The sequence below is a fragment of the Callithrix jacchus genome, chromosome 19 (assembly GCF_049354715.1).
Source record: "Callithrix jacchus isolate 240 chromosome 19, calJac240_pri, whole genome shotgun sequence".
Classification (NCBI taxonomy): Eukaryota; Metazoa; Chordata; class Mammalia; order Primates; family Cebidae; genus Callithrix; species Callithrix jacchus.
The window spans coordinates 38,238,138-38,263,843 of record NC_133520.1 but is presented as its reverse complement, the minus strand read 5'-3'; the positions used below and the strand labels follow the sequence as shown (position 1 = coordinate 38,263,843).

Sequence of the window (25,706 nt, the reverse complement as noted above, 5' to 3'; positions counted from 1 at the left end):
TCTGCCGGGTTTTGGTATCAGGATGATGTTGGTCTCATAAAATAATTTGCGAAGGATTTCCTCTTTTTGGGTTATTTGGAATAGTTTCAGAAGGAATGGTACCAGCTCCTCTTTGTGTGTCTGGTAGAATTCGGCTGTGAACCCATCTGGACCTGGGCTTTTTGTGTGTGTGGTAGGCTCTTAATTGCTGCCTCGACTTCAGACCTTGTTATTGGTCTGTTCATAATTTTGGCTTCCTCCTGGTTTATGCTTGGGAGGACACAAGTGTCCAGGAATTTATCCATTTCTTCCAGATTGACTAGTTTATGTGCATAGAGTTGTTTGTAATATTCTCTGATGATGGTTTGAATTTCTGTGGAATCTGTGGTGATTTCCCCTTTATCGTTTTTTATTGCATCTATTTGGTTATTCTCTCTTTTCTGTTTTATTAATCTGGCTAGTGGTCTGTCTATTTTGTTGATCTTTTCAAAAAACCAGCTCTTGGATTTATTGATTTTTTGAAGGGTTTTTCGTGTCTCTCCTTCAGTTCTGCTCTGATCTTAGTTATTTCTTGTCTTCTGCTAGGTTTTGAGTTTTTTTGATCTTGCCCCTCTAGCTCTTTCCATTTTGATGATAGGGTGTCAATTTTGGATCTCTCCACTCTTCTCATATAGGCACTTATTGCTATATATTTTCCTCTAGAGACTGCTTTAAATGTCTCCCAGAGATTCTGGTATGTTGTGTCTTTGTTCTCGTTGGTTTCAAAGAACTTCTTTATTTCTGCCTTCATTTCATTGTTTATCCAGTCAACATTCAAGAGCCAGTTGTTCAGTTTCCATGAAGCTGTGTGGTTCTGAGTTAGTTTCTAAATTCTGAGTTCTAACTTGATTGCACTATGGTCTGAGAGACTGTTTGTATGCTGAGAGACTGTTATGATTTCAGTTCTTTTGCATTTGCTGAGGAGTGCTTTACTTCCAATTATGTGGTCAATTTTAGAGTAGGTGTGATGTGGTGCTGAGAAGAATGTATATTCTGTGGATTTGGAGTGGAGAGTTCTGTAAACGTCTATCAGGTTTGCTTGTTCCAGGTCTGAGTTCAAGTCCTGGATATCCTTGTTAATTTTCTGTCTGATTGATCTGTCTAATATTGACAGTGGAGTGTTAAAGTCTCCCACTATTATTGTGTGGGAGTCTAAGTCTCTTTGTAAGTCATTAAGAACTTACCTTATGTATCTGGGTGCTCCTGTATTGGGTGCGTATATATTTAGGATTGTTAGCTCTTCTTGTTGCATTGGTCCTTTTACCATTATGTAATGACCTTCTTTGTCTCTTTTGATCTTTGTTGCTTTAAAGTCTATTTTATCAGAGATGAGAATTGCAACTCCTGCTTTCTTTTGCTCTCCATTTGCTTGGTAAATCTTCCTCCATCCCTTTATTTTGAGCCTTTGTGTATCCTCGCATGTGAGATGGGTTTCTTGAATACAGCACACCGATGGGTTTTGGCTTTTTATCCAATTTGCCAGTCTGTGTCTTTTGATTGGTACATTTAGCTCATTTACATTCAGGGTTAATATTGTTATGTGTGAATTTGATACTGTCATTTTGATGCTAGCTGGGTGTTTTGCTCATTAGTTGAAGCAGATTCTTCATTTTGTTTATGCTCTTTAGCATTTGGTATGTTTTTAGAATGGCTGGTACTGGTTGTTGCTTTCTATGTGTAGTGCCTCTTTCAGGACCTCTTGTAAAGCAGGCCTGGTGGTGACAAAAATCTCTGAGTACTTGCTCGTTCATGAAGGATTTTATTTTTCCTTCACTTATGAAGCTTAGTTTGGCTGGATATGAAATTTTGGGTTGAAAGGTTTTTTTTTTTAAGGATGTTGAATATTGGCCCCCACTCTCTTCTGGCTTGTAGGGTTTCTGCCGAGAGATCTGCTGTGAGTCTGATGGGCTTCCCTTTGTGGGTGACCCAACCTTTCTCTCTGGCTGCCCTTAGCATTTTCTCCTTCATTTCAACCTTGGTGATTCTGACTATTATGTGCCTTGGGGTTGCTCTTCTTGAGGAATATCTTTGTGATGTTCTCTGTATTTTCTGGATTTGAATATTGGCCTGCCTTGCTAGGTGGGGGAAGTTTTCCTGGGTAATATCCTGGAGAGTATTTTCCAGCTTGGATTCATTCTCTTCGTCACATTCAGGTACACCTATCAAACGTAGATTAGGTCTGTTAACATAGTCGACATTTCTTGGAGACTTCGTTCATTCCTTTTTTGCACTTTTTTCTCTAATCTTGCCTTCTTGTTTTATTTCATTGAATTGATCTTCGACCTCTGATATTCTTTTTTTCTGCTTGGTCAATTCGGCTGTTGAAACTTGTGCATGCTTTGCAAAGTTCTTGTTTGTGTTTCTCAGCTCCATCAATTCACTCATATTCCTCTCTAAGTTGTCCATTCTTGTTATCATTTTATCAAATCTTTTTTCAAGGTTCTTAGTTTCTTTGCATTGAGTTAGAAGGTGTTCTTTTAGCTCACAGAAGTTTCTCATTATCCACCTTCTGAAGTCTGATTCCATCATTTCATCACACTCATTCTCCGTCCAACTTTGTTCCCTTGCTGGTGAGGAGTGGTGATCCCTTGTAGGAGACGAGGTGTTCTGGTTTCGGGTGTTTTCCTCCTTTTTGCACTGGTTTCTTCCCATCTTTGTGGATTTATCCACCTGTCATCTGTGTAGTTGCTGATTTTCAGATTGGGTCTCTGAGTGGACGTTCAGATTGTTGATGATGAAGTTATTTCTGTTTCTTAGTTTTCCTTCTAACAGTCTAGCCCCTCTGCTGTAGGACTGCTGAGGTCCACTCCAGGCCCTGCTTGCCTGGGGGTCACCTGCAGCAGATTCAGAACAGTAAGGGTTGCTACCAGTTTCTTCTTCTGCTATCTTTGTCCCAGAATGATGCCCGCCAAATGTCAGTCTGATCAGTCCTTTGTTAGGTGACTCTTTGGACGTATTGGGATCAGGGAGCTGCTTGAGGAGACGGTCTGTTCTTTATAGGAACTCAAGTGCTGAGCTATCAGCTCCATTGTTCATTCAGAGCTGCTAGGCAGGTACATTTAAGTCTGCTGCAGCAGGACTCATAAACACCCTTTTTTTCCCCAGGTGCTCTGTTCCGGGAAGTTAGGGCTTTCTTTATGAGTATCCATTGTGTTGCTGCCTTTTTTTTTTTCAGGGCTGTCTTGCCCAGCAAGGAGGCAGCCTAGTCACTGTCTGCAGAGGCTTTGCTGAGCTGCTGTGGGGTCCGTCCTGCTGCTGGCTCTGCCCTGCTGCCGTGTGTATTTCCCTGCAGTCCTGTTTATATGGGTGTGGTTAGAACTGCCTCAGAAACGTTGGCCCACCTCTGTAATGGCAGACTCTCTTTGTTATGGCGGGTTGCCTTGGCAACGGCGGGTTGCCTCGGCAATGGCAGGCTGCATCAGCAATGGCAGACTACCTCTGTAGGGGTGGAGTGCCTTGGTAATGGCGGACGCCCCTCCCCCACAGAGCTGGGCCGTCCCAATTTTAGCTGTGCTTGCCATGAAATTCTCAACTCCAAGTGTTTCCAATTGCTGGTTTTTTTTTTGTTTGTTTTTGTGGACGTGGGACCCACCAAGCCTGATCACCTGGCTCCCTGCCTCAGAGCCCTTTTTTTTAAGTTGAATGGTTGACTCTCTCCCAGGTGTTCCAGTCGCCTGCTGAAAGGGCACCAGGATCTGTGTGATTTCCTGTGCAGCGACCCACTGTGATGGCTGAAACAACGTGGCTGCCTGGGAATCTCCTGGCCTGGCTTTATGTTTCAGTCCCGTTTAATCAGATGAATGGGCTAATCTGCCTTCCTGGATCTCCAATTGCCAGTTTAACAGGGCAACCAGACCAGTGTATTTTGTATGGAGAGCCACTGTGCTGCAGCGCCGGCCGAAACAGTCACACCAGCTGAAACAGTCACGCTGGCCAAAACAGCCACGCTGGCAACCCGTGGGGCTCCTCCACCTGGGAATCTCCTGGTCTGTGGGCAATAAAAATCCATCTGGAAATGCGGCGTCCACTCACCCTCTGTGCTCACTGGTAGCTGCAATCCTGAGCTGCTCCTATAGCACCATCTTGAATCACCCTCAAAACCTTTATTTTTTTAATCTTATGCTTTTCTTGATTTTTTTCCTGTTTTTCTTTTCTTTCACACCTCTATAGCCAACACCTTTATTGAAGAGATTGCCCTTTCTCCATTGTGTCTTCTTGGTGACCTTGTCAAAGAATTAGTTGACTGCAACCGGGCGTGGTGGCTCACGCCTGTAATCCCAGCACTTTGGGAGGCCGAGGCGTGTGGATCACGAGGTCAAGAGATCGAGACCATCCTGGTCAACATTGTGAAACCCTGTCTCTACTAAAAATACAAAAATTAGCTCGGCATAGTGGTGTGTGCCTGTAATCTCAGCTACTCGGGAGGCTGAGGCCGGAGAATTGCCTGAACCCAGGAGGTGGAGGTTGCGGTGAGCCGAGATCGCGCCATTGCACTCCAGCCTGGGTAACAAGAGTGAAACTCCTTCTCAAAAAAAAAAAAAAAAAAAAAAAAAAAGAATTAGTTGACTGCATATGCTTGAGTTTATTTCTCTTCCATTGCTCCATGTGTCTGTTTTTATAAAGGCATGGATTTTTACTGCATATAAATTATACCTCAATTAACTTGATGAAAGAAACAAAAACAGAAAAATCCCCAGTTCAGCCAATGAACGTGTTCTTCACATGCACCTGTTTTTTGGAGCACGTTTGGTCTGCTGTCTCTCTAGCTTCAGCATCTGAAGGTTTCGCTGCTCCTGCCCCGGCCCCGAATGACACCTTTCACCTGGTTCGTGGAGACTCAGGTCTGCTGTCATGCCCCTAAGCAGGAGTATAGACGCCTCTCTCATCTTGCAGAGCGTTGTCTATGAGGTTCTGTAGAAAGGTGGTAGTACCAGGAACCAACTGCTCCTTCCAGCTTCTCTGTGCCAGGCTCTGTTTCAAAGGCCTCACATTTAGGCATTTGCTCAGTGTTTGCTGACAGCCTTATATGTTAGGTACCATTACGTGGGTTGATGTGGTGCTTTGTCAAATACAGTGTTAGGAAGGGCTCAAGGAGGAGCAACTCCAAACCAAGCCAGTCATGCCTCCATCCTGAGTCTAGGAGGCATGGGAGATCTCAAAAAGTAGCAGGCAATGACTGTCACCATTTTACAGAGATGAGGCACAGAGAGACCCAGTCATTTGCTGAACCCCTCCACTGAACTGGGTGCTCTTTCTCATCACTCACCCAGAGGCTAGCAAGTGCCTCTCCCCGACCAAGCTCTGTTGAACACGTGCCTTTGCCAGGCTGGGGTCCTGCGGCTGTCCTTGGAGCTTCAGGGTAGTTCTGTGTGTGTCTCTTCAAATTACTCAAGGTGAGGCTTTGCGTGTGTGCCTGGCACATACCAGCCTCTCCATAAATGTCAGTGGAACAGGTGAGTGAATGAGTCAGGGAGTCAAATGTGTGCTTTAAAAACAGAATGTAATGGAGGGAACCTGTACTGCCTTCCAGCCGCCTTGCTGTGAGAGGAAAGGGCATGGGCTCTGGGAACTGAAGGCTGGGTCACACTCAGGATTCTTTTTTTTTTTTTTTTTTTTTCTGAGATAGAGTCTTGCTCTGTCACCGAGGCTGGAGTGTAATGGTGCAACCTCAGCTCACTACAACCTCCACCTCCCATATTGAAGCAATTCTCCTGCTTCAGCCTCCCGAATAGCTGGGATTACAGGCGCATGCCACCATGCCCAGATAATTTTTGTATTTTTAGTGGAGATGGGGTCTCACCATGTTGGCCAGGATGGTCTGGAACTCCTGACCTCGCGATCTGCCTGCCTTAGCCTCCCAAAGTGCTGGGACCACAGGCGGGGCTGCTGTGCCTGGCATACTCTGGGTTCTTTCTTCACTAGCACAGCATGTCCTCAGTTTCTTTCACTTCCCTCCCTGTCTGTGGGCAGTTGTGGTGGATGTCAGAGGCAATATCCAGTTAGCACTGCCAATTTTACCCCCAACCCCATCTGATACTGGCGTCCTGCATTGCTCCTACGGGGTGCCTCAGAAGAGAGCAAGGCAAATCCAGCTATGGAACTCAGACACTGTTTTGACAATGCTGTTGATTCTCCTTGGAAAATCCAGCTATGTGAGTAACCATTAGTCTCTGTGCCTCTGCAATGATGCAAGGGGAGACCACATCCTTCCTGCCCCTCCTGGGGCTGCGACTGCTATAAATTCATTGCATTTCCTCTCTAGCTGTTCCTGAGACTGGCGTCTGGGTAAGTGCAGCTCTGTGGGGCAGGGTGGGCAATGGGACTGGGAGAGCAGTGGGGAGGTCCTGTTGAAAGGGCAGGGCTCATCTCGGTTAGTGGGCTAGTAATTTCTTCTGCTAGCCTCCAAGTTTGTGCTTCAACAACATTTCTGGAATGTTCTTTATCATTACTTGGGCTCTATGGGTGTAAGTGCATGTGTGTGTTTGTGGTGGGGGAAAGGGGAAGGACAGAGGCAGCAACCTCAGGTTACACCACGACTTCAGCATGTTTGCCCAGACCGCTCCCCGGGGAGAAGATGGATGGGCTACACAGCAGGAAATGAACCTCCTTAAAACCCAAAGGGCAGCAGAGGTAAAGTTCGGAGCAGATGATTTCGCTGGTGTTAGGGTTGAAAGAGCACAGAAGAAAGGCTGAATCCTGGTGTGGATGGAAGGACTGATGGGGCCATCGCTGGGAAGGTATGCAGAGCCAGTCTGGCTGTCTGGAAAGCAGTCACCTCAGGATGCACAGGGCTGGGTCTGCAGGGCTCAGGAGGTGAGGAGCAGACGGGTGAGAATGGAGATGGGACAGGAGGTGAGGAGCAGACAGGTGAGAATGGAGATTGGACGGGAGGTGAGGAGCAGACAGGTGAGAATGGAGATGGGACGGGAGGTGAGGAGCAGACAGGTGAGAATGGAGATGGGACGGGAGGTGAGGAGCAGACAGGTGAGAATGGAGATGGGACGGGAGGTGAGGAGCAGACAGGTGAGAATGGAGATGGGATGGGAGAGATAAGTGCTGGTGAGGTGTCTTGATGTTGAGCTGCAATCACATAAATCCCAATTCGGAGAGCTACCCCGTTTTCTAGGTTCTCTCCCTCCCTTGAGTGTTATTTATGGCTTTAGGTTGATGTCTAATCAAGGGATCAAGGAGGGAAGGAGTCCAAACAAAGCCACCTTATTTGTCCTCCAGTCTAGGAGGTACGGACGAGCTAAGGATACAGCAGGACTGCTAGTTTCTTGTGGACTCTAAGTCTAGTTAGGAAAACTATGTTGGTGAACACTGAGAGAAATACTTGTGATACATGCTGGGGAAGTGTGTATTTTAGTTATCCGTCCGTTTTGTTGTCTTTGTTTTTGTTTGACTGAAACAACTAGTTAAGTGACGGAGTGAGTGGAAGACATGGTCTCATACCTCTGGTCAAAATCCTGGCTCCAAAGCCCTGGGCAGGTTTCTTAGTCTCCCGAAGACTCAGTGTATGTGTCTATAAAATGGGGCTAGGAATATATATGCACCTCATAGAGCATTGTGCAGGTTAGATGGGAAAAGCCATCAGTCAGCGCCTGGCCTGTGGAAGGCTCTAGATTAATGTAAATTATAATGATTACAATTCTCAATTTTGCAAGGAGACATTAAAGGGACGTGCGTTTTATTGTGCTCCATCACACACTCCCAGATCCATCGCACTTCAATCCATTGGTTGATAGAGGTGCGGTCAAAGCCTGTCCCATCCTCTGCAGGCTTTTATATTCTCTCCTCCCTCCCAAGCCATGTCCTGCTCTGCTATCAACACATTTCCTCCTCTCCTGGCCTCCTTCTCTTCTCTCTCATTCATCTTCCCTCAGTCGAAACAGAAGCAAAGAGCCAGAGCCTTCAGTGTGGAGGAACTGAAAACATTCTCTTCTGCTTTCTCATTTGATAGATGAGGAAACTGAAGCTGAGGAATAGTGAAGTTTGTCCAGTGTCAGAGCCCCAAAATCAATGGGACCAAAGTTTTCTTGGCGATGTGTCAAGGTGGCGTCGTGCAGTGGTTTCACTCTAAACGGTAATGCCATCCTGTTTATGGATTTGTTTACACATCTTTCCCTCCTTAGGGATACCTTTCCTCCATGGCTCAGGACAGACTCCTGGATCGAGCCAACAGGAGAACTTTCTGGTAAGCATCTGGCTAACTTTTCTTTTCTTTTTTTTTTAATTGCATTTTAGGTTTTGGGGTACATGTGAAGAACATGCAAGATAGTTGCATAGGTACACATGTGGCAGTGTGATTTGCTGCCTTCCTCCCCCTTTTCTCTTTTTTTTGATGGAGTCTCGCTCTGTCACCCAGGCTGGAGTGCAGTGGCACAATCTTGGCTCACTGCAACTTCCACCTCCCAGGTTGAAGTGATTCTCCTGCCTCAGCCCCCCGAGTAGCTGGGACTACAGGCTCACACCACCACACCCAGCTAATTTTTGTGTTTTTAGTAGAGACGGGGCTTTGCCATGTTGGCCAGGCTGGTCTTGAACTCCTGACCTCAGGTGATCCACCTGCCTTGACCTCCCAAAATGCTGGGATTTCAGGCACGAGTCACCACTCCTGGCCCTGGCTAACTTTTCAAAATTAAAGATGACTTGTTACAGTCTTGTGACATTTTTTTCCTTTCAGTTTTGCTAAGGTTTGGATAATTTAGTTCTCTCAAAGTGGAGACTTTAAAAGAGACTTATCTGTATGCTGCGTTCACTGCCTGGTGTTCACTACCTAAGCCTACAGACCCTGAAAGCGGCTGCAGATGAAGATGGCAAGCACCCGCTGCAAGCTGGCCAGGTACTTGGAGGACCTGGAGGATGTAGACTTCAAGAAATTTAAGATGCACCTAGAAGACTATCCTCCTCAAAAGGGCTGCATCCCACTCCCGAGGGGTCAGACCGAGAAGGCAGACCACGTGGATCTAGCCACGCTGATGATTGACTTCAATGGGGAGGAGAAGGCGTGGGCCATGGCCGTGTGGATCTTCGCTGCGATCAACAGGAGAGACCTTTATGAGAAGGCAAAAAGAGATGAGCCCAAATGGGGTGAGTCAAAGGAAGACTTTAAAAAAAATTGTTAGGCCAGGTGCGGTTGCTCAAGCCTGTAATCCCAGCACTTTGGGAGGCCGAGGCGGGTGGATCACGAGGTCAACAGATTGAGACCATCCTGGTCAACATGGTGAAACCCCGTCTCTACTAAAAATACAAAAATTAGCTGGGCATGGTGGCGCGTGCCTGTAATCCCAGCTACTCAGGAGGCTGAGGCAGGAGAATTGCCTGAACCCAGGAGGCGGAGGTTGCCGTGAGCTGAGATTGCGCCATTGCACTCCAGCCTGGGTAAGGAGCGAAACTCCGTCTCAAAAAAAAAAAAAAAAATTGTGGCAAAGTACACATAACGTAGAATTTTCTATCTTAATAATTTTCGAAGGTACAGTTCAGTAGCGCTAGGCACACTCACACCCTGCAGCCAGTCTTTAGAACGTTTTCCACCTTGCAGAACTGAAACTCCTCACCCGTTAGCTCTCCAGCGCCTCATCCTCCCAGCCCTGGTAACACCTTTCTATTTTCTATCTCTGTGAGTCTTATTACTCTGGGTACCTCCTGTAAGTGGAATCATGCAGTATTTGTCCTTTATAACTAATTTATTTCACTCAATATAATGTTCTCAGGGTTCATCTATGTTGTAGCATGTTTCAAAATTCCCTTCCTTTAATAAGGACTGAATGGCCGGGCGTGATGGCTCATGCCTGTAATGCCAGCACTTTCGGAGGCTGAGGCAGTGGATCACGAGGTCAGGAGTTCAAGACCAGCCTGGCCAAGATGGCGAAACCCCACCTCTACTAAGGTTACAAAAAATTAGCTGAGCATGGTGGCGCACACCTGTAATCCCAGCTACTTGGGAGGCTGAGGCAGGAGAATTCCTTGATGGCAGAGGTTGCGGGGAGCCAAGACTGTGCCACTGCACTCCAGCCTGGGCAACAGAGTGAGACTGCAACTCTTTGGTTCTGGCTTAGCTTGTTTGGGTTTTGTTTTGTGATATGGTTACCAACAACTTTCTTTACTTTCAGAATCAGTAGACAGCTGTTGGGGTCTTTTATGGGCTTGGCGTGGTGGCTCATGCCTGTAATCCCAGCACTTTGGGAGGCCAAGGTGGGAGGATCGCTTGAGCCCATAGTGAGAACCTGTCTCTACAAAAAATGCAAAAATTAGTTGCATGTGGTGGCATGTGTTAGCAGTCCCAGCTATTCTGGAGGCTGAGCTGAGAGGATCACGTGAGCCCAGGAGGTCAAGGCTGCCGTGAGCCGTGATTGTGTCACTGCATTCCAGCCTGGGTAGTAGAGTGAGACCCTGTCTCAAAAAAAAAAATCATTTATGTTGCTCATAGTTTGCTGCCCACTTAAAGTTATCTGTCTCATATGTTTCCCCTAGTGACTAAGTCTTGTTCTACCAACCCTGGATTTCTCCTATAGAACGTCTTTTTAGGATGTGTTATCTAGTGATGGCTTGGATTTGTGATTCTCAACATGGATGCATGTTGGAATCTCCTGGGAGGTTTTAGCATGTAATGGTTGCTGGGCCTCACCTCAGAGGGACTGAAAAAGAACATCTGGGCATGGAGTCCTGGAGTCTGTGTTTTTAGAGCTTCCCGGGTGATCTGAAAGTCAGCTAGGATTCCCAACCACCAAATCAGGCATGAAACACACTGGTAATTCTCAGTCTTGAAAACCTAGACTTCTAGACTTGACAACAGAAGACATGGTGACATGGATTGCAGGCAACTGGGATCAGGGAAGGGTGACCCTTCTTAGCCCATGGCCGCCTTGGGGATATTGGAGAGCTTGGAGACGCCCCCACAGTCAGGCTGCCAGGGACAGCCAAAAGCAAAAGTTAACCTCCTTCACATGTTTGCTGATTAATTTCTGGGCCTGAGGAAGAGATTCCGAGACAGGGGACCCTCGGGACACAGGCCTGGCAGGTGGACAACAGAATGAGGAGTGCGGAAATGCTCTCAGCTAGACTTCTGACTGCACACCCGTCTCTGCAACTCAGAGCCACGTTTGGGTTTGGGCTCTCTTCTCCCACGCTGAGCATTAGGCCAGGTTTCCATTGCATCCGCTGGGATAACAGTCCTGGTTTTTGACACTTTTTTTCCCTTTTACCTTCAGATAATGCATGTGCTTCTAATCACACTGTGATATGCCAGCAAGACAGCATTGAAGAGGAGTGGATGGGTTTGCTGGGTTACCTTTCCAGAATCTCCATTTGTAAAAAGAAGAAAGGTAAGCAATTGAGCTGGTGCTGTGAATTGAGTTTTAAGACCTGGTTCAGGAGGCTCTGCGGAGCTGAGTAGCTGAGTAACTTGGCCTTACATACTATAGGTTCCTCCACTGAAGAGACAGATTCATGTCACCCCAGAGCCAGCGGGGTGATGAGGTGTTCCAAGTTTGAAAAGGCACGGGGTGCAGGTGACTTAAAGGAATAAGACTGATAAAAAGATCTTGGGCTGGTGGCTGCACATACAGCACTGGCCTTCTGTTCAACTGTGTGTATGAAAAGCTTGACAGCAGAGGTTCCTGACACCTTTCCTACCCAAGCAGTGGGAGAAGCTGCAGCTGCCATTTCTCCGTTCTAGTTACCACTCACTTCAGATTACCGGCCCCTGTTTAGGGCACATCTCTGGTGGACACATGTGGGCTTTTCCGCCTAACTTCCTGTCTTTGCCGTAGATTACGGTAAGAAGTACAGAAGACATGTGAGAAGCAGATTCCAGTGCATCGAAGACAGGAACGCCCGTCTGGGTGAGAGTGTGAGCCTCAACAAACGCTACACACCACTGCGCCTCATCAAGGAGCACCGCAGCCAGCAGGAGAGGGAGCAGGAGCTTCTGACCATCGGCAGGACTAAGGCAGGGGACAGCCCCGTGAGTCCCATTAAGATGGAATCGCTGTTTGAGCCTGATGCAGAGCACGCGGAGCCTGTGCACACAGTGGTATTCCAGGGAGCCGCGGGGATTGGGAAAACTATACTGGCCAGGAAGATTATGTTGGACTGGGCGTCGGGGACACTCTATCAAGACAGGTTTGACTATTTGTTCTATATCCACTGTCGGGAGTTGAGCCTCGTGACTCAGAGGAGCCTGGGGGACCTGATCATGAGCTGCTGCCCCGACCCAAACCCCCCCATCCACAGGATCGTGAGGAAGCCCTCCAGAATCCTCTTCCTCATGGACGGCTTTGATGAGCTGCAGGGTGCCTTTGATGAGCACATTGGGCCACTCTGCACCGACTGGCGGAAGGCCGAGCGGGGAGACATTCTCCTGAGCAGCCTCATCAGAAAGAAGCTGCTCCCCGAGGCCTTCCTGCTCATCACCACGAGACCGGTGGCCCTGGAGAAGCTGCAGCACTTGCTGGACCACCCTCGGCATGTGGAGATCCTGGGTTTCTCGGAGACCAAAAGGAAGGAGTATTTCTTCAAGTACTTCTCAGATGAGGCCCAGGCGAGGGCAGCCTTCAGTCTGATTCAGGAGAACGAGGTCCTCTTCACCATGTGTTTCATTCCCCTCGTCTGCTGGATTGTGTGCACCGGCCTGAAGCAGCAGATGGAGAGTGGCAAGAGCCTGGCCCAGACATCCAAGACTACCACTGCGGTGTACATCTTCTTCCTCTCCAGTTTGCTGCAGCCCCGAGGAGGGAGCCAGGAGCATACCCTCTCTGCCCACCTCTGGGGGCTCTGCTCTTTGGCTGCAGATGGGATCTGGAACCAGAAAATCCTCTTTGAGGAGTCTGACCTCAGGAATCACGGCCTGCAGAAGGCGGAGGTGTCTGCTTTCCTGAGGATGAACCTGTTCCAAAAGGAAGTGGACTGCGAGAAGCTCTACAGCTTCATCCACATGACCTTCCAGGAGTTCTTTGCTGCCATGTACTACCTGCTGGAAGAGGAAAAGGAAGGAGGGATGCAGAATGTTCCAGGGAGTTGCTTGACGCTTCCCAGCCGGGACGTGACAGTCCTTCTGGAAAACTACGGCAAATTCGAGAAGGGGTATTTGATTTTCGTTGTGCGTTTCCTCTTCGGCCTGGTGAACCAGGAGAGGACCTCCTACTTGGAGAAGAAATTAAGTTGCAAGGTCTCTCAGCAGATCAGGCTGGAGCTGCTGAAATGGATTGAGGTGAAGGCCAAGGCAAAGAAGCTGCAGATCCAGCCCAGCCAGCTGGAATTGTTCTACTGTTTGTACGAGATGCAGGAGGAGGACTTTGTGCAGAGGGCCATGGACCATTTCCCCAAGATTGAGATCAATCTCTCCACCAGAATGGACCACGTGGTTTCTTCCTTTTGCATTGAGAACTGTCATCGGGTGGAGTCCCTTTCCCTGGGGTTTCTCCACAACATGCCCAAGGAGGAGGAGGAAGAGGAGAAGGAAGGCCGACACCTCGACGTGGCCCAGTGTGTACCCCCAGGCTCTCTCACTGCCTGTTCCCTCGGGTAAGCAGGCTCGGCTCCAGCAGGCGGCAGAGCGTGCCCTCTGCCCCCTCTCCAGCTTTTGCTTGGCACCTGCCTCCTCTGGTGTCTTTTCATCTATCTTCCAAATTTAGTTGCCACAGCTGTGTAATGATGCCGCCACCACCCATTTCACACCCCTTCATGGGCAAAGGTTGACTTGTGGTAGGTGGATAAATGGGGTGAGCAAAGAAACAATGAAATAAGGAACAAATGTTTTGGGAATGCTAGTTTAGCACAAGGGATGAGGGAGGTTGGAGGACTGCCTACAAAGGCTTGCCAAAAGAAACTGCTCGTCAGCTATTTGGAGCGCTAGTGCCTCATGGTCAGTCAATGTCTCTGGGGCAGGGCAATGCCAGACTCCGTCCCAGGAGCCCAGGGGACAGAAGGCCCTTAGAGCTGGAGGCTGGGGGAGGTTTCTTAGAAAAGCGCAATTTAAACTTGGCTTTAAGGGATGCTGGGACATGTGTGCGGGGAGAAGAAAGTAAAGGGATCCAGGCATTGAAGACCCACACAAGCAAGTCGGGAATGCAGTCTGAGAAGCATGTGCAGGTGGCAGTGGAGAGAGACTCGGTTTCCTTGGGAAAAATACGATAGCGATGAATCAAGGGAAACAGAGCAGAAAAGCTGAAACGCTCCTTCCAGGCCCCCATGTTGCTTTGCCCTGGGCTGTCGCCAGAAGTGTCTGCTCTAGGGTGTGCTCATGACTTGCTGGGCGGTTGGAAGCCAGTTGCCGAGTCTGTGCAGTGAAGCAGTTGAGTCAACTGACTTCTGTGTCCCTTCTGGGTTTCTTGTTCAGTGGCTCCTAAGAAGGACAGTGGTTGTAGGAAGGCGGGCACCCTGTGATGTGAGTTTAATCCGTAGAGAAGACAAACAGGAGGCTAGGCCCTTCCACTGGCAGCGGTGAGCTTCAGCTTCCTCTAGCCCTGACTCTGCCCGGCCAGGACACCTTCCTGGTCCTCATTTGGCCCAGAAGGACCAACTGCTCGCAGGGCTGCAGTGGAGGCTGAGACCCAGGTCCCTTTCATAGGGCTTGAGGTCCGTCATGGGACAGTCAGGAAACAGGTGTGGGTGTGTGTGCGTGTGCGCATGTGTGCACATGTATGTGTGTGCATGTGCACGTGTTTGCGTGCGTGTGTTTGCGCACGTGTGCACGTGCGTGCACGTGTATGTGTGCACGTGTGCGTGTGTGTTCATGCGCGCGTGTGCGTGTATGTGTGGGTGCATGCGCGTGTGTGTCACGGGCTCTGACAAGGAACTTGCAGAGTACCCAAAGCACAAGGGGATGAACCTGTTCACTTCTGCGGCGTGGGTGTCCCCCTCCGCCAGCTTCCAGAGGATGGGCGGAGTGACAGAGTGAGAGAAGGCCAGGGGCAGCCCAGGCTGGGGGTACAGAGTATTCAGAGGGGGCAGGCGTGGGAAAGCAGGGCCAGCAGTTCCGAGTGACTGGAAGAAGACAGATGTCTCCATCTGTCAGGCTGCCATAGCCAAATGCTGTAGACTGCTTGGCTCACAAAAAAAAGCAATGATCACCGTACAGTTCTGGAGGCGGGAGGCCCGTGGACGAGCACCGGCAGATGTGTTTGGTGAGACCTCATCAACATCACACACCGGTGAGGAAGCAGGGTAGGAGGCTCAGCACCCGTCCCTCTAGAAGGCAGCCCCACAGGGGAGAGGGGAGGGACACTGAGGGGCGGCCGCAGATGGCACTTTCTTGCTGCGTCCTCACAGGTGGAGGGTGAGGCAGCTCTCTGGGGTCCCTTTTGTCAGGGCAGCGATCCCACCGCGAGGGCTCCACCCTCATAACTTCATCACATCTCAAAGGCCCCAGCTCCTCATACGTCACGTTGAGGGTTGGGGTTTCAGCATATGGATTTGGGGCACACAAACATTCAGACCACAGAAACGGGAGAAGAGGAATAAGAGAAAAGCAGGCAGACCTACTTATTAGAAGTGAGGTGGAGGGTCAGGGAGGCCATGTCCGGGTCACACACCCGTGAAGAAGGCTCGCAGACTCGCACTGCTGCCCTGGCGGGGGCTCAGCACCCGTCCCTGTAGATGGCAGCTGCTGGCCAGGCGGGGTGGCTCATGCCTCTAATCCCAGCACTTTGGGAGTCTGACCGGGGCGGACCAGCCAGGCCAACATGGTGAAACCCCGTCTCTACTAAAAATACAAAAATTAGCTGGCTGTGGTGGCAAGCACCTGTAGTCCCAGCTACTTGGGAAGCTGAGGCGGGAGAACTATTGAACCCGGGAGGCGGAGGTTTCAGTGAGCTAAGATCACGCCACTGCGCTCCAGCCTGATGACAGAGTGAGACTTGTCTCAAAAAAAAAAAAAAATGTAGATGGCAGCTGCCTACCTCTGAGGACAGATTCTGACTGGAGCCCTGGTAGGGGCTCAGCACCCGTCCCTCTAGATGGCAGCTGCCTTCTCCCTCTGATGGCAGGAACTTGCTGTGTCTCAGCACTTTCTGAGAACCAGAAGCCTGGGCATCTGTTAGAAACGCAAAATTGTAGACCCAGTTGTAGACCCGGGGAGGAAGACTTTGCATCTGGATGAGAGCTACAGGTGATTCAAAGGTAACTGCATGTGTGCTGCAGTGGCTCATGCCTGTCACCCTAAGTTTTTGGCAAGCCAAGACAGGGGGATTGCTTGAAGCCGGGAGTTCAAGTCCTGCCTGAGCTGCAAAGTGAGAGCCCTTCTCTACGGAAAAACAAAAGCAAAACGTGACTGCATGTTTGAGTCACCTGGACATTTTAAAAGATCCATGTAGCTGGACACAGTGACTCCTGCCTGTAACCTCAGCTACTGGGGAGGCCGAGGCAAAGGGGTTGCTTGAGCCCAGGAGTTTGAGTCTGCAGTGAGCTGTGATTGTGCCACTGTTTTCCAACTTGGGTTACACCTAAAAAAAAGTTAAAAAAATTCATCTGGTTCCACCTCAGAGATTCTGACTTTATTTCCATGGATGTGGCCTGGCCTTGGGTTTTTTTTTTTTTTTTTTTTTTGAGATGGAGTCTCACTGCCACCCAGGCTGGAGAGCAGTGGCGAGATCTTGGCTCACTGCAACCTCCACCTCCCAGGTTGAAGTGATTCTCCTGCCTCAGCCTCCCAAGTAGCTAGGATTACAGGCACCCACACCGGCTAATTTTTGCATTTTTAGTAGAGAGAGTGTTTTACCATGTTGGCCAGGCTGGTCTCAAACTCCTGACCTCAGGTGATCTGCTTGCCTTGGCCTCCTGAAGTGCTGGGATTACAGGTGTGAGCCACCGCGCCCCACCTGGCCTGAGGATTTTGCAAGCACTCCTGATACTATTGTGCAGCCGGGGGTGAGGACTGCCCTCTGAACACCCATCACAGAACGTTCGGGGCCATGTTGGGACAGCAGACCGATAAGGGAGAGAGGACACTGAGGAGCCGGCTGTCGGTGCCACAGTCAGCCAAAGTTATGGGCTCACGCGCTCCACCCCCAAGCAGGCAGAACTGGCTTTCCCAAGGCTCACCCGGCCCTCTTCATTTGTCTGGGAATAATTTTTGGTTTCGTGACCCATTTCTTAATTCCCGGAAGCCACTTCTCTGAACAGGTGCCAGGCACCCTGGTCTCTAGCGCCCGTTACTTATTGTTCAAGGCTGATTTCTTTTCTCTCCGTCTCCCTTCCAATTCCTAGGCTGGTGAACAGCCATTTCACTTCCAGCTTCTGTCGGGGCCTCTTCTCGGTTCTAAGCACCAACCAGAGTCTGACTGAACTGGACCTGAGCGACAATTCTCTGGGGGACCCAGGGATGAGAGTGTTGTGTGAAACGCTGCAGCATCCTGGCTGTAACATTCGGAGATTGTGGTGAGTGCCCATGCGTACGTGTGCATCTGTGTGTGTGCTGTGTGTGCAAGTTCATGAGAGAGAGAAACAGACTGGAGAAAGATCTCAGGACTAGATTGGTGGTGGCTGCTGTAACCAAGTGCTGCCTGAATGGCTTCAGCAATGGAAATGTATTTTCTTGCGGCTGTGAGGCTGAAAGTCTAAGGCTGAGGTGTCAGCAGGGTTGGGGTCTTCAGAGGCTGCCCTCCTGGCTTGCAGATGCCACCTGCTCCCTGTGTGCTGACATTGTCTTCCCTCTGGGGAGAGTGTCCTGGCCTCCTCTTCTTAGAGGGACACCAGACACGAATGAGCGAATGTTAACCTCATCACCCTTTAAACACCCCATTTCCAAGAACAGTCACATGATGAGGTCTTGAGGATTAGGGCTTCAACATATAAATTCTGTTGCGGGGCCACAGTTCATCCCAGAACAAGTGAGAAGGTAGAACAGATTGGAAGCCAGTTCGGGAGATTTTGTGTGGGGAAGAATGAAGGAGGAATTGAAAAAGACAGTTCTTGGTGGCACCACACAGAGACCATGGCGTTCAATGTCTTCTGCTTCCTCACGGGCCATGCTCATAAATGAGAACTGGAGAATTTCCCGCATACAACAGTGAAACCTCAGCTAAAAACGATGACAATTCTTTCTCTTTTTCTTTTCTTTGAGACAGGATCTCCCTCTGTCACCCAGGCTGGACTGTGGTGGTGTGATCACGGCTCACTGCAGCCTCGATCTCCCGGGTTCAAGCAAACCCCCCACCTCAGTTTCCCCGAGTAGCTGGGACTACAGGCATGTGGCACCATGCTGGCTAATTTTTGTATTTTTTTGTAGAGATGGGGTCTTACCATATCGCCGAGCCTGGTCAGAATGCTTCGTACGGGTTGAAATGTCGCAGGGAATCTCCGGTGACGTTATTAATAACGTGCTTGCGTTCTGATTCCACACCACAAATCAGGTTCACACGCCCCACCGTGCAGGTCTGGGCCATCTCAGCAGCTCTGTTCCATTTTCTGCTCTCAGATGCATGCAGGCATCTGCACTTCTGAGGAGCTGCATGGCCAGTGGTAAAGCCTGCATTGCAGGACGTTTTCATACCTCCCTCTCTGGCTCAACACACTCACCTCATCACCCGTCTTATGCATTTTCCCTTCAACGCAAGCCATTTTCCATTTATCCTTGTCCTTGCCCCGACAGCCCAGGTCCAGCAACCGCCTTCACTTGCCTGGACATGCAGTGACCTCCTAGACCATCAGCTCCCCGAGGATAGGGTTTGCGTTTCTTTGTCTTGCCATCATCTTTACAGCGCCTGGACGGGCATCTTAGCACATGTCGGTGGTGAAAAGCATGAACTGAATGAGTGTTGGCTCTTTGGTCTCCCTGCATCTGCCTTTACCCCTCACCAGACCATTCTCCACACAAAAGTAAGATGGTCATTTAGGAGATTCTAATTTGATCGCATTGTTCTGTGGCTGAAACACTTTCTGTGCATGTGCATGCTTTGTTTAGTTCCCACTTGTGAGAACATGTGGTGTTTATCTGTTTCTGAGTTGTTCCACTTAAGATAATGGCCTCCAGTTCCATCCACATAGCTTCAAAGGTGTGACTTCATTCTTTTCTATGGCTGAGCAGTATTCCACTGTGTATATAGATCACACTGTCTCTATCTTTGCTCTTTTGATAAATTTCAAATCGTCTTACCTGGAAGACTCTTTGGGGCACTTAACCTTAATTCTCCAGCTTCATCCAAAAATTCTCTCCCGTTGCCGCTGTGTCTGGAGAGTGAGACCAAGAGGAAAGGGTGGGTAATAAGACGTTTTGCAGATAAATACAGATCCATTTGTCCATTTGCTTGAAGTTGGTATAAAGATAGGGACAGAAAGGAAGGTGGTCTAACAGGCTCCAGGGCCTGTGAGTTTTGCCCTGGAAAGAAGCTGGAGTGTTGTTCTTGCCCCCATGATGTGAGTGTGTGTGTGTGTGTGTGTGAGTGTGTGTGTGCATGTGTGTGACTGTGAAACAAATCAAGTATCAGCTGCAGCAGAGTGCCGTGGCTCAAGCTTGGAATCCCAGCTCTTTGAGAGGCTAGGGCGGGCAGATCATTTTAGCCCAGGAGCTCAAAGCCAGCTTGACCAAGCTGGTGAGACCTTGTTTTTACAAAAAAAAAAAAAAAAAAAAAAAAAAAGAAAGAAAGAAAGAAAGAAAAATTAGCTAAGCATTGTAGTACATGCCTGTATATGGATCTACTTGGGAGGCTGAGGCAGGTGGATTCCTTGAGCCCAGGAGTTTGAGGTGGTTGTGAGCTGTGATCTCACCACTGCGCTCCAGCCTGTGCAACAAAGTGAGACCCTGTCTCAAAAAAATAAAAAATAAAAGGAAAAAAGAATCAGAGCTGCTTATCCTTTCACTATACACAGAGGGTTGGGATTAACTCATCAAACACAGTGGGTGACAATGTTGGTCAAGACGAGAGAGCACTGAGAACAGCCCTGGCGCAAGGAACAGGGGGTTAGGAGGTGGAATACACAGGTGCGCCGCCCGTTTCTCTCACAAACCAGGAGCACCATTCACTTGTCTGAGGGTGGATCACGATGCCCCGGGCACTGCTTATGGCTGGGAGCTCACGGATGGGTGCTCCCTCTGCAGCGGGCTGGGGAGCCTGGGAGCGACCTCCCAGTGCGCCTTGTGCTGTGCTCCAGAGCTCTCCGATGACATGTGTTCTGATGCTTTCCCTTCTGTTCTCGGCCCGAAGGTTGGGGCGATGTGGCCTCTCCCATGAGTGCTGCCTCGACCTCTCCTTGGTCCTCAGCAGTAGCCAGAAGCTGGTGGAGTTGGACCTGAGCGACAATGCCCTGGGGGACTTTGGGATCAGACTCTTGTGCGTGGGACTGAAGCATCTACTGTGCAACCTGAAGAAGCTCTGGTGAGTCGAGCCCATTCCCCTATGAAGCTCTGCTAAGGAGGTGTGCATTGGATCCTGGTATGAGTCTGGGTGTGCGAGTGGCCTCGGCTGCTCAGGTGACTGCCGGCACTGATCTCTGGGGGACTGCTGGCATTTCGGTCAGTTCCTGTTTGTTGTGGGGAAAGCCACACACTAAACCCTGACAAGGAACGTAAATAATAATTTTAAAAAACGATGTCTGCCTTCAGGGTGCCTGCCGCCTAGCTGAGAAAAAAGCAAAACCAGTGTAATGCATTGCGTTGGAGGAGTTTCAGAACCTCATGACAGGGGGGCCCTTGCTCCCCACACTGGATAGGAAAAACGGTTTGAAGCAATGCAGATGCTTGCTCGCTGCTGCATGCAACCCTTCCCTGAGTGCTTCTGTGAGACTTGCATTTTGAAGGAGAGAAGAAAGCACTTAAAAATGGAAGGGTCAGGCCGGGCACGGTGGCTCACGCCTGTAATCCCAGCACTTTGGGAGGCCGAGGCGGGTGGATCACGAGGTCAACAGATCGAGACCATCTGGTCAACATGGTGAAACCCCGTCTCTACTAAAAATACAAAAAATTAGCTGGCCATGGTGGTGTGTGCCTGTAATCCCGGCTACTCAGGAAGCTGAGGCAGGAGAATTGCCTGAACCCAGGAGGTGGAGGTTGCTGTGAGCCGAGATCGCGCCATTGCACTCCAGCCTGGGTAACGAGCGAAAGTCCGTCTCAAAAAAAAACCCAAACAAACAAACAAACAAAAAAAAAAACAAAAAATGGAAGGGGCAGTTCACACCCGTTAGGATGGCTGTTATAAAACAAAAACTAGAGGACAATAAGTATTGGTGAGGATGTGGGGAAACTGAGACCATCCAGCATTGCTGGTGGGAGTGTAAAGGAAATGGTGCAGCCATGATGGAAAACAGCACAGCAATTCCTAACAAATCAAATATAGAATTACAATTTGAGCCGGCATTTCCACTTCTGCATATATCTGCAAAAACGTTGAAAGCAGGAACTGAAACATGTGATTTGTACACCCGCGCCCATAGCAGCACTATTAACAGTTGCCAAAGGTGGGAAATAACCCGAATGACCTTCAGTGGACGAATGGATTTTGAAAAATGTTATAAACATGCACACTGCTTTGAAGGAATTCTAGAACACGCTACAGCATGGATGAGCCATGAGGACATTATGCTAAGTCAGATGAGCTAGACTCCAAAGGGCAAATACTCTGTGACTGTCCTTACAGGGGGTGCTGAGAGTGGTCAGATTCGTAGAGACAGAAAGAAAGGTGGTTGCCAGGGCCTGGGAGGAGGCGTAATGGGAAGATGCCATGTAAGGGTTATAGAGTTTCTGTTTTGCACGTTGAAAGGAATTCTGGATGTGGGTGGTGGTGGTGGTTGTTGCATGAAATGTGAATGTACTGAAGGCCATTGAGTTGTGCACTTAAAAATGGTTAAAATGGTAAATTTTGTTTTACACGTGTTTTGCCATGATCAAACTGAATGCAGGGAGCTGGGAAGATGTAGTATTGGGACGAGCTTGGAGAATGCTTACTTGTTATTCCACCAAATGAGAAGGAAATCAGAAGTGCACACAGAGCTTGAGTCCACCCCTTTCCATGTGTGAATGGGAACAGAGGCCGTGGCAGGTACAGGCGCCTCCTTGCTTGCGGGGGAGCGTGGTGAGAGGTGTGACTCGTGTTCTGCCATCTTTCTGCAAGGCTGGTCAGCTGCTGCCTCACGTCAGCATGTTGTCAGGATGTGGCATCCGTACTGAGCACCAGCCATTCCCTGACCAGGCTCTACATGGGGGAGAACACTCTCGGAGACGCAGGAGTAGAAATTTTGTGTGAAAAAGCCAAGAATCCACAGTGTCACCTGCAGAAACTGGGGTGAGTGTTCAGCAGAACGTTAACTTCTTTTCAGAAGTGAATTATTTGGAAAATGTGTTTGGGGTTCCTCTGGTCAGGCAGAGTTGAAGGTAGAGGAAGGAGGAGAAACATCAGGAGTGCTGTGAAGGGCTGGATGCATATAGTGTACACCACTGCTAACAAGGTCGTTTAGGCTAACTCACGATCACAGAACTAGAGTTTCTTACTGTTGGAAGAAACCTTGGAGATGGTGTGGCCCAAATGCCACTGAGGGAAAAACTTGCTTCTAAGACACTTGCATGAATAGTCCCCATTTTATGTGTGCATGCTTGCGAGCATCAAAGTTATGGCACAGTGCAGCCTCCACACTAGGAGACGGATCTGACCCAGCAGCCTCCACACTAGGAGACGGATCTTACCCTGGAGGCTCCACACTAGGAGAGGGCTCTTACCCTGGAGCCTCCACACTAGGAGACGGATCTTACCCAGCAGCCTCCACACTAGCAGAGGGCTCTAACCCTGGAGCCTCCACACTAGGAGAGGGCTCTCACACTGCAGCCTCCACACTAGGAGAGGGCTCTCACACTGCAGCCTCCACACTAGCAGAGGGCTCTCACACTGCAGCCTCCACACTAGCAGAGGGCTCTCACCCTGGAGCCTCCACACTAGGAGAGGGCTCTCACACTGCAGCCTCCACACTAGCAGAAGGCTCTCACCCTGGAGCCTCCACACTAGGAGAGGGCTCTCACACTGCAGCCTCCACACTAGCAGAAGGCTCTCACCCTGGAGCCTCCACACTAGGAGAGGGGTCTCACATTGCAGCCTCCACACTAGGAGACGGATCTTACCCTGGAGGCTCCACACTAGGAGAGGGCTCTTACCCTGGAGCCTCCACACTAGGAGACGGATCTTACCCAGCAGCCTCCACACTAGGAGAGGGCTCTAACCCTGGAGCCTCCACACTAGCAGAGGGCTCTAACCCTGGAGCCTCCACACTAGGAGAGGGCTCTCACACTGCAGCCTCCACACTAGCAGAGGGCTCTCACACTGCAGCCTCCACACTAGCAGAGGGCTCTCACACTGCAGCCTCCACACTAGCAGAGGGCTCTCACCCTGGAGCCTCCACACTAGGAGAGGGCTCTCACACTGCAGCCTCCACACTAGCAGAGGGCTCTCACACTGCAGCCTCCACACTAGCAGAGGGCTCTAACCCTGGAGCCTCCACACTAGGAGAGGGCTCTCACACTGCAGCCTCCACACTAGCAGAGGGCTCTCACCCTGGAGCCTCCACACTAGGAGAGGGCTCTCACACTGCAGCCTCCACACTAGCAGAGGGCTCTCACCCTGGAGCCTCCACACTAGGAGAGGGCTCTCACACTGCAGCCTCCACACTAGGAGAGGGCTCTCACACTGCAGCCTCCACACTAGCAGAGGGCTCTCACCCTGGAGCCTCCACACTAGCAGAGGGCTCTCACCCTGGAGCCTCCACACTAGGAGAGGGCTCTCACACTGCAGCCTCCACACTAGCAGAAGGCTCTCACCCTGGAGCCTCCACACTAGCAGAGGGCTCTAACCCTGGAGCCTCCACACTAGGAGAGGGCTCTCACACTGCAGCCTCCACACTAGGAGAGGGCTCTCAAACTGCAGCCTCCACACTAGGAGAGGGCTCTTACCATGGAGCCTCCACACTAGGAGAGGGATCTTACCCAACAGCCTCCACACTAGAAGAGGGCTCTCACACTGCAGCCTCCACACTAGGAGAGGGCTCTCACACTGCAGTGCCTTCTCTGGTTTCTGTGCATTAGTCCTTGTGTTTCTCCCCAGGGATTGGAGGAACAATTCCAATTCCAGTTTCCCAGAGACAACACTCACTGTAGGTCTTATCTTGCGTAGTGTCTCTAAATCCTCAACAGTGACATGGCTCAGCACCTTCACCTCCATAGCCATGCTCTCCCAGGTGCAAGCTGGTTAGTATTGTCTCTCTTTGAAATGTGCTGCCCAGGCTGAAGACGCACGGTGAATCTCTTACCTCCTGTTGCTGCTGAAGTCTGTGATTTCCTTATGATTTTTGGCAGCTGCATAAGACTTCGTTTCGCATTGGAATTCTGCAGCAAATGGTCATAGAGAATACCTACCAATAGATGCAAGTTTTATGTCCCATTGCTCTTTCATATTCTTTACATGGGTTATATCAGTTGGCTCCACAAAGAGGCTGTAGGGCGGGTATCGGTGTCTCCAGTTGAAAGAGGAGAAGATAAAACTCAGGGATCCTCATACCTCTGTCCATGGATACTCAGATGGAAGGTAGGGGAACTGTGTGCAGGCAAATGTCTGTGACCCACCCCAGCCACTGCGTTAATTCACAGTGTCTTGCCTTAGGAAGTGTTGGTAATGGGCTCCCTATAGGGCTTCTTTTTCTGGCTCTCAGCCTAAGGGTGGGACCTCAAATTTAGCTTTGCTAAACCTCATCTTACCTGTCTTTTGACACACTAACGAGGCATTTTTGAATCTTGATTCTGTTGATAATATCTACAGATACAACAAGCAAATTGTGTAGATCTTCATTCACATTATTAAATACCAGCCAGATCAGCATTCAAGACAAAATATAGCAGGAAAGGGCTTCCCTAAGGAGTAATCCATCAGTCCATAATTAACAACCAATATATGTTCACAAAGCTCTGACACTTCCTTGCACCTGACCCATCAGCCCATCCCCAGATGTGACCGAATCTTTCAGTGACATCTTCAAGCAGCACCTTTCCTCGCTTTCTAGTGTTACTCTTCCTTAGCAATCTGGTTTCTACTTCTCTTGGTTTGTTCAACAGACGTGATTTGGTCCCTTTACTTTGCTGGCTTTCTGGGGACATGTGGTGGGCATTGTTTTAATATAATAGATTGTTATATAATCCATCCGTCTGTCCATCCATCATCCATCCATCTGTCCATCCATCATCCATCCATCCATCCATCCATCCTTCATCCATCCATCTATCCATCATCCATCCATCCATCTATTATTCATCCGTCATCCATCCATCCATCCATCCATCCATCATCCATCCATCCATCCATCTATCCATCCATCATCCATCCATCCATCATTCATCCATCATCCATCTATCCATCCGTCCATCTATCATCCATCCATCATCCATTCATCCATCCATCATCCATCCTTCCATCATCCATCCATCCATCCATCATCCATCCATCCAGCCATCCATCATCCATCCTTCCATCTATTATTCATCTGTCATCCATCCATCCATCCATCCATCCATCCATCCATCCATCCATCCAAGGGAGTATTGGAACTTTGTGAACACATATTGGTGGCTAATGATGGACAAATAGATTTCCTGTGTATGCTGATCTGGGTGGTATTTATATCAGTAATGTGAATGAAGGCCTATGTGATTTGCATGTTGCATTTGTAATACACTATCTGTTAGAGCTGCTGTAATAAAATACCACAAATGCAGCAGCTTAACA

At 49.4% G+C, this 25,706-nt stretch overlaps 1 protein-coding gene across 16 annotated transcripts in view; it reads left to right on the top strand.

Annotated features, from left to right (window-relative positions):
• The first annotated feature begins 6,265 nt into the window (after positions 1-6,265).
• Positions 6,266-25,706, top strand: part of NLRP3 (NLR family pyrin domain containing 3) — a 29,400-nt gene continuing 9,959 nt past the window's right edge. The window contains exons 1-8 of one of the 16 annotated variants that reach the window (XM_035281424.3): positions 6,266-6,303; positions 8,151-8,212; positions 8,800-9,108; positions 11,229-11,342; positions 11,790-13,542; positions 17,224-17,394; positions 20,160-20,330; positions 22,062-22,232. In XM_035281424.3, the coding sequence (XP_035137315.3) occupies positions 8,826-9,108; positions 11,229-11,342; positions 11,790-13,542; positions 17,224-17,394; positions 20,160-20,330; positions 22,062-22,232 (2,663 nt within the window). In that variant the 5' untranslated portion in view covers positions 6,266-6,303; positions 8,151-8,212; positions 8,800-8,825. Of the gene's footprint in view, positions 8,213-8,701; positions 9,109-11,228; positions 11,343-11,789; positions 13,543-17,223; positions 17,395-20,159; positions 20,331-22,061; positions 22,233-25,706 lie in introns of all 16 variants that reach the window. The other 15 variants (XM_035281420.3, XM_035281421.3, XM_035281419.3 and 12 more) reach the window with 15 other exon arrangements.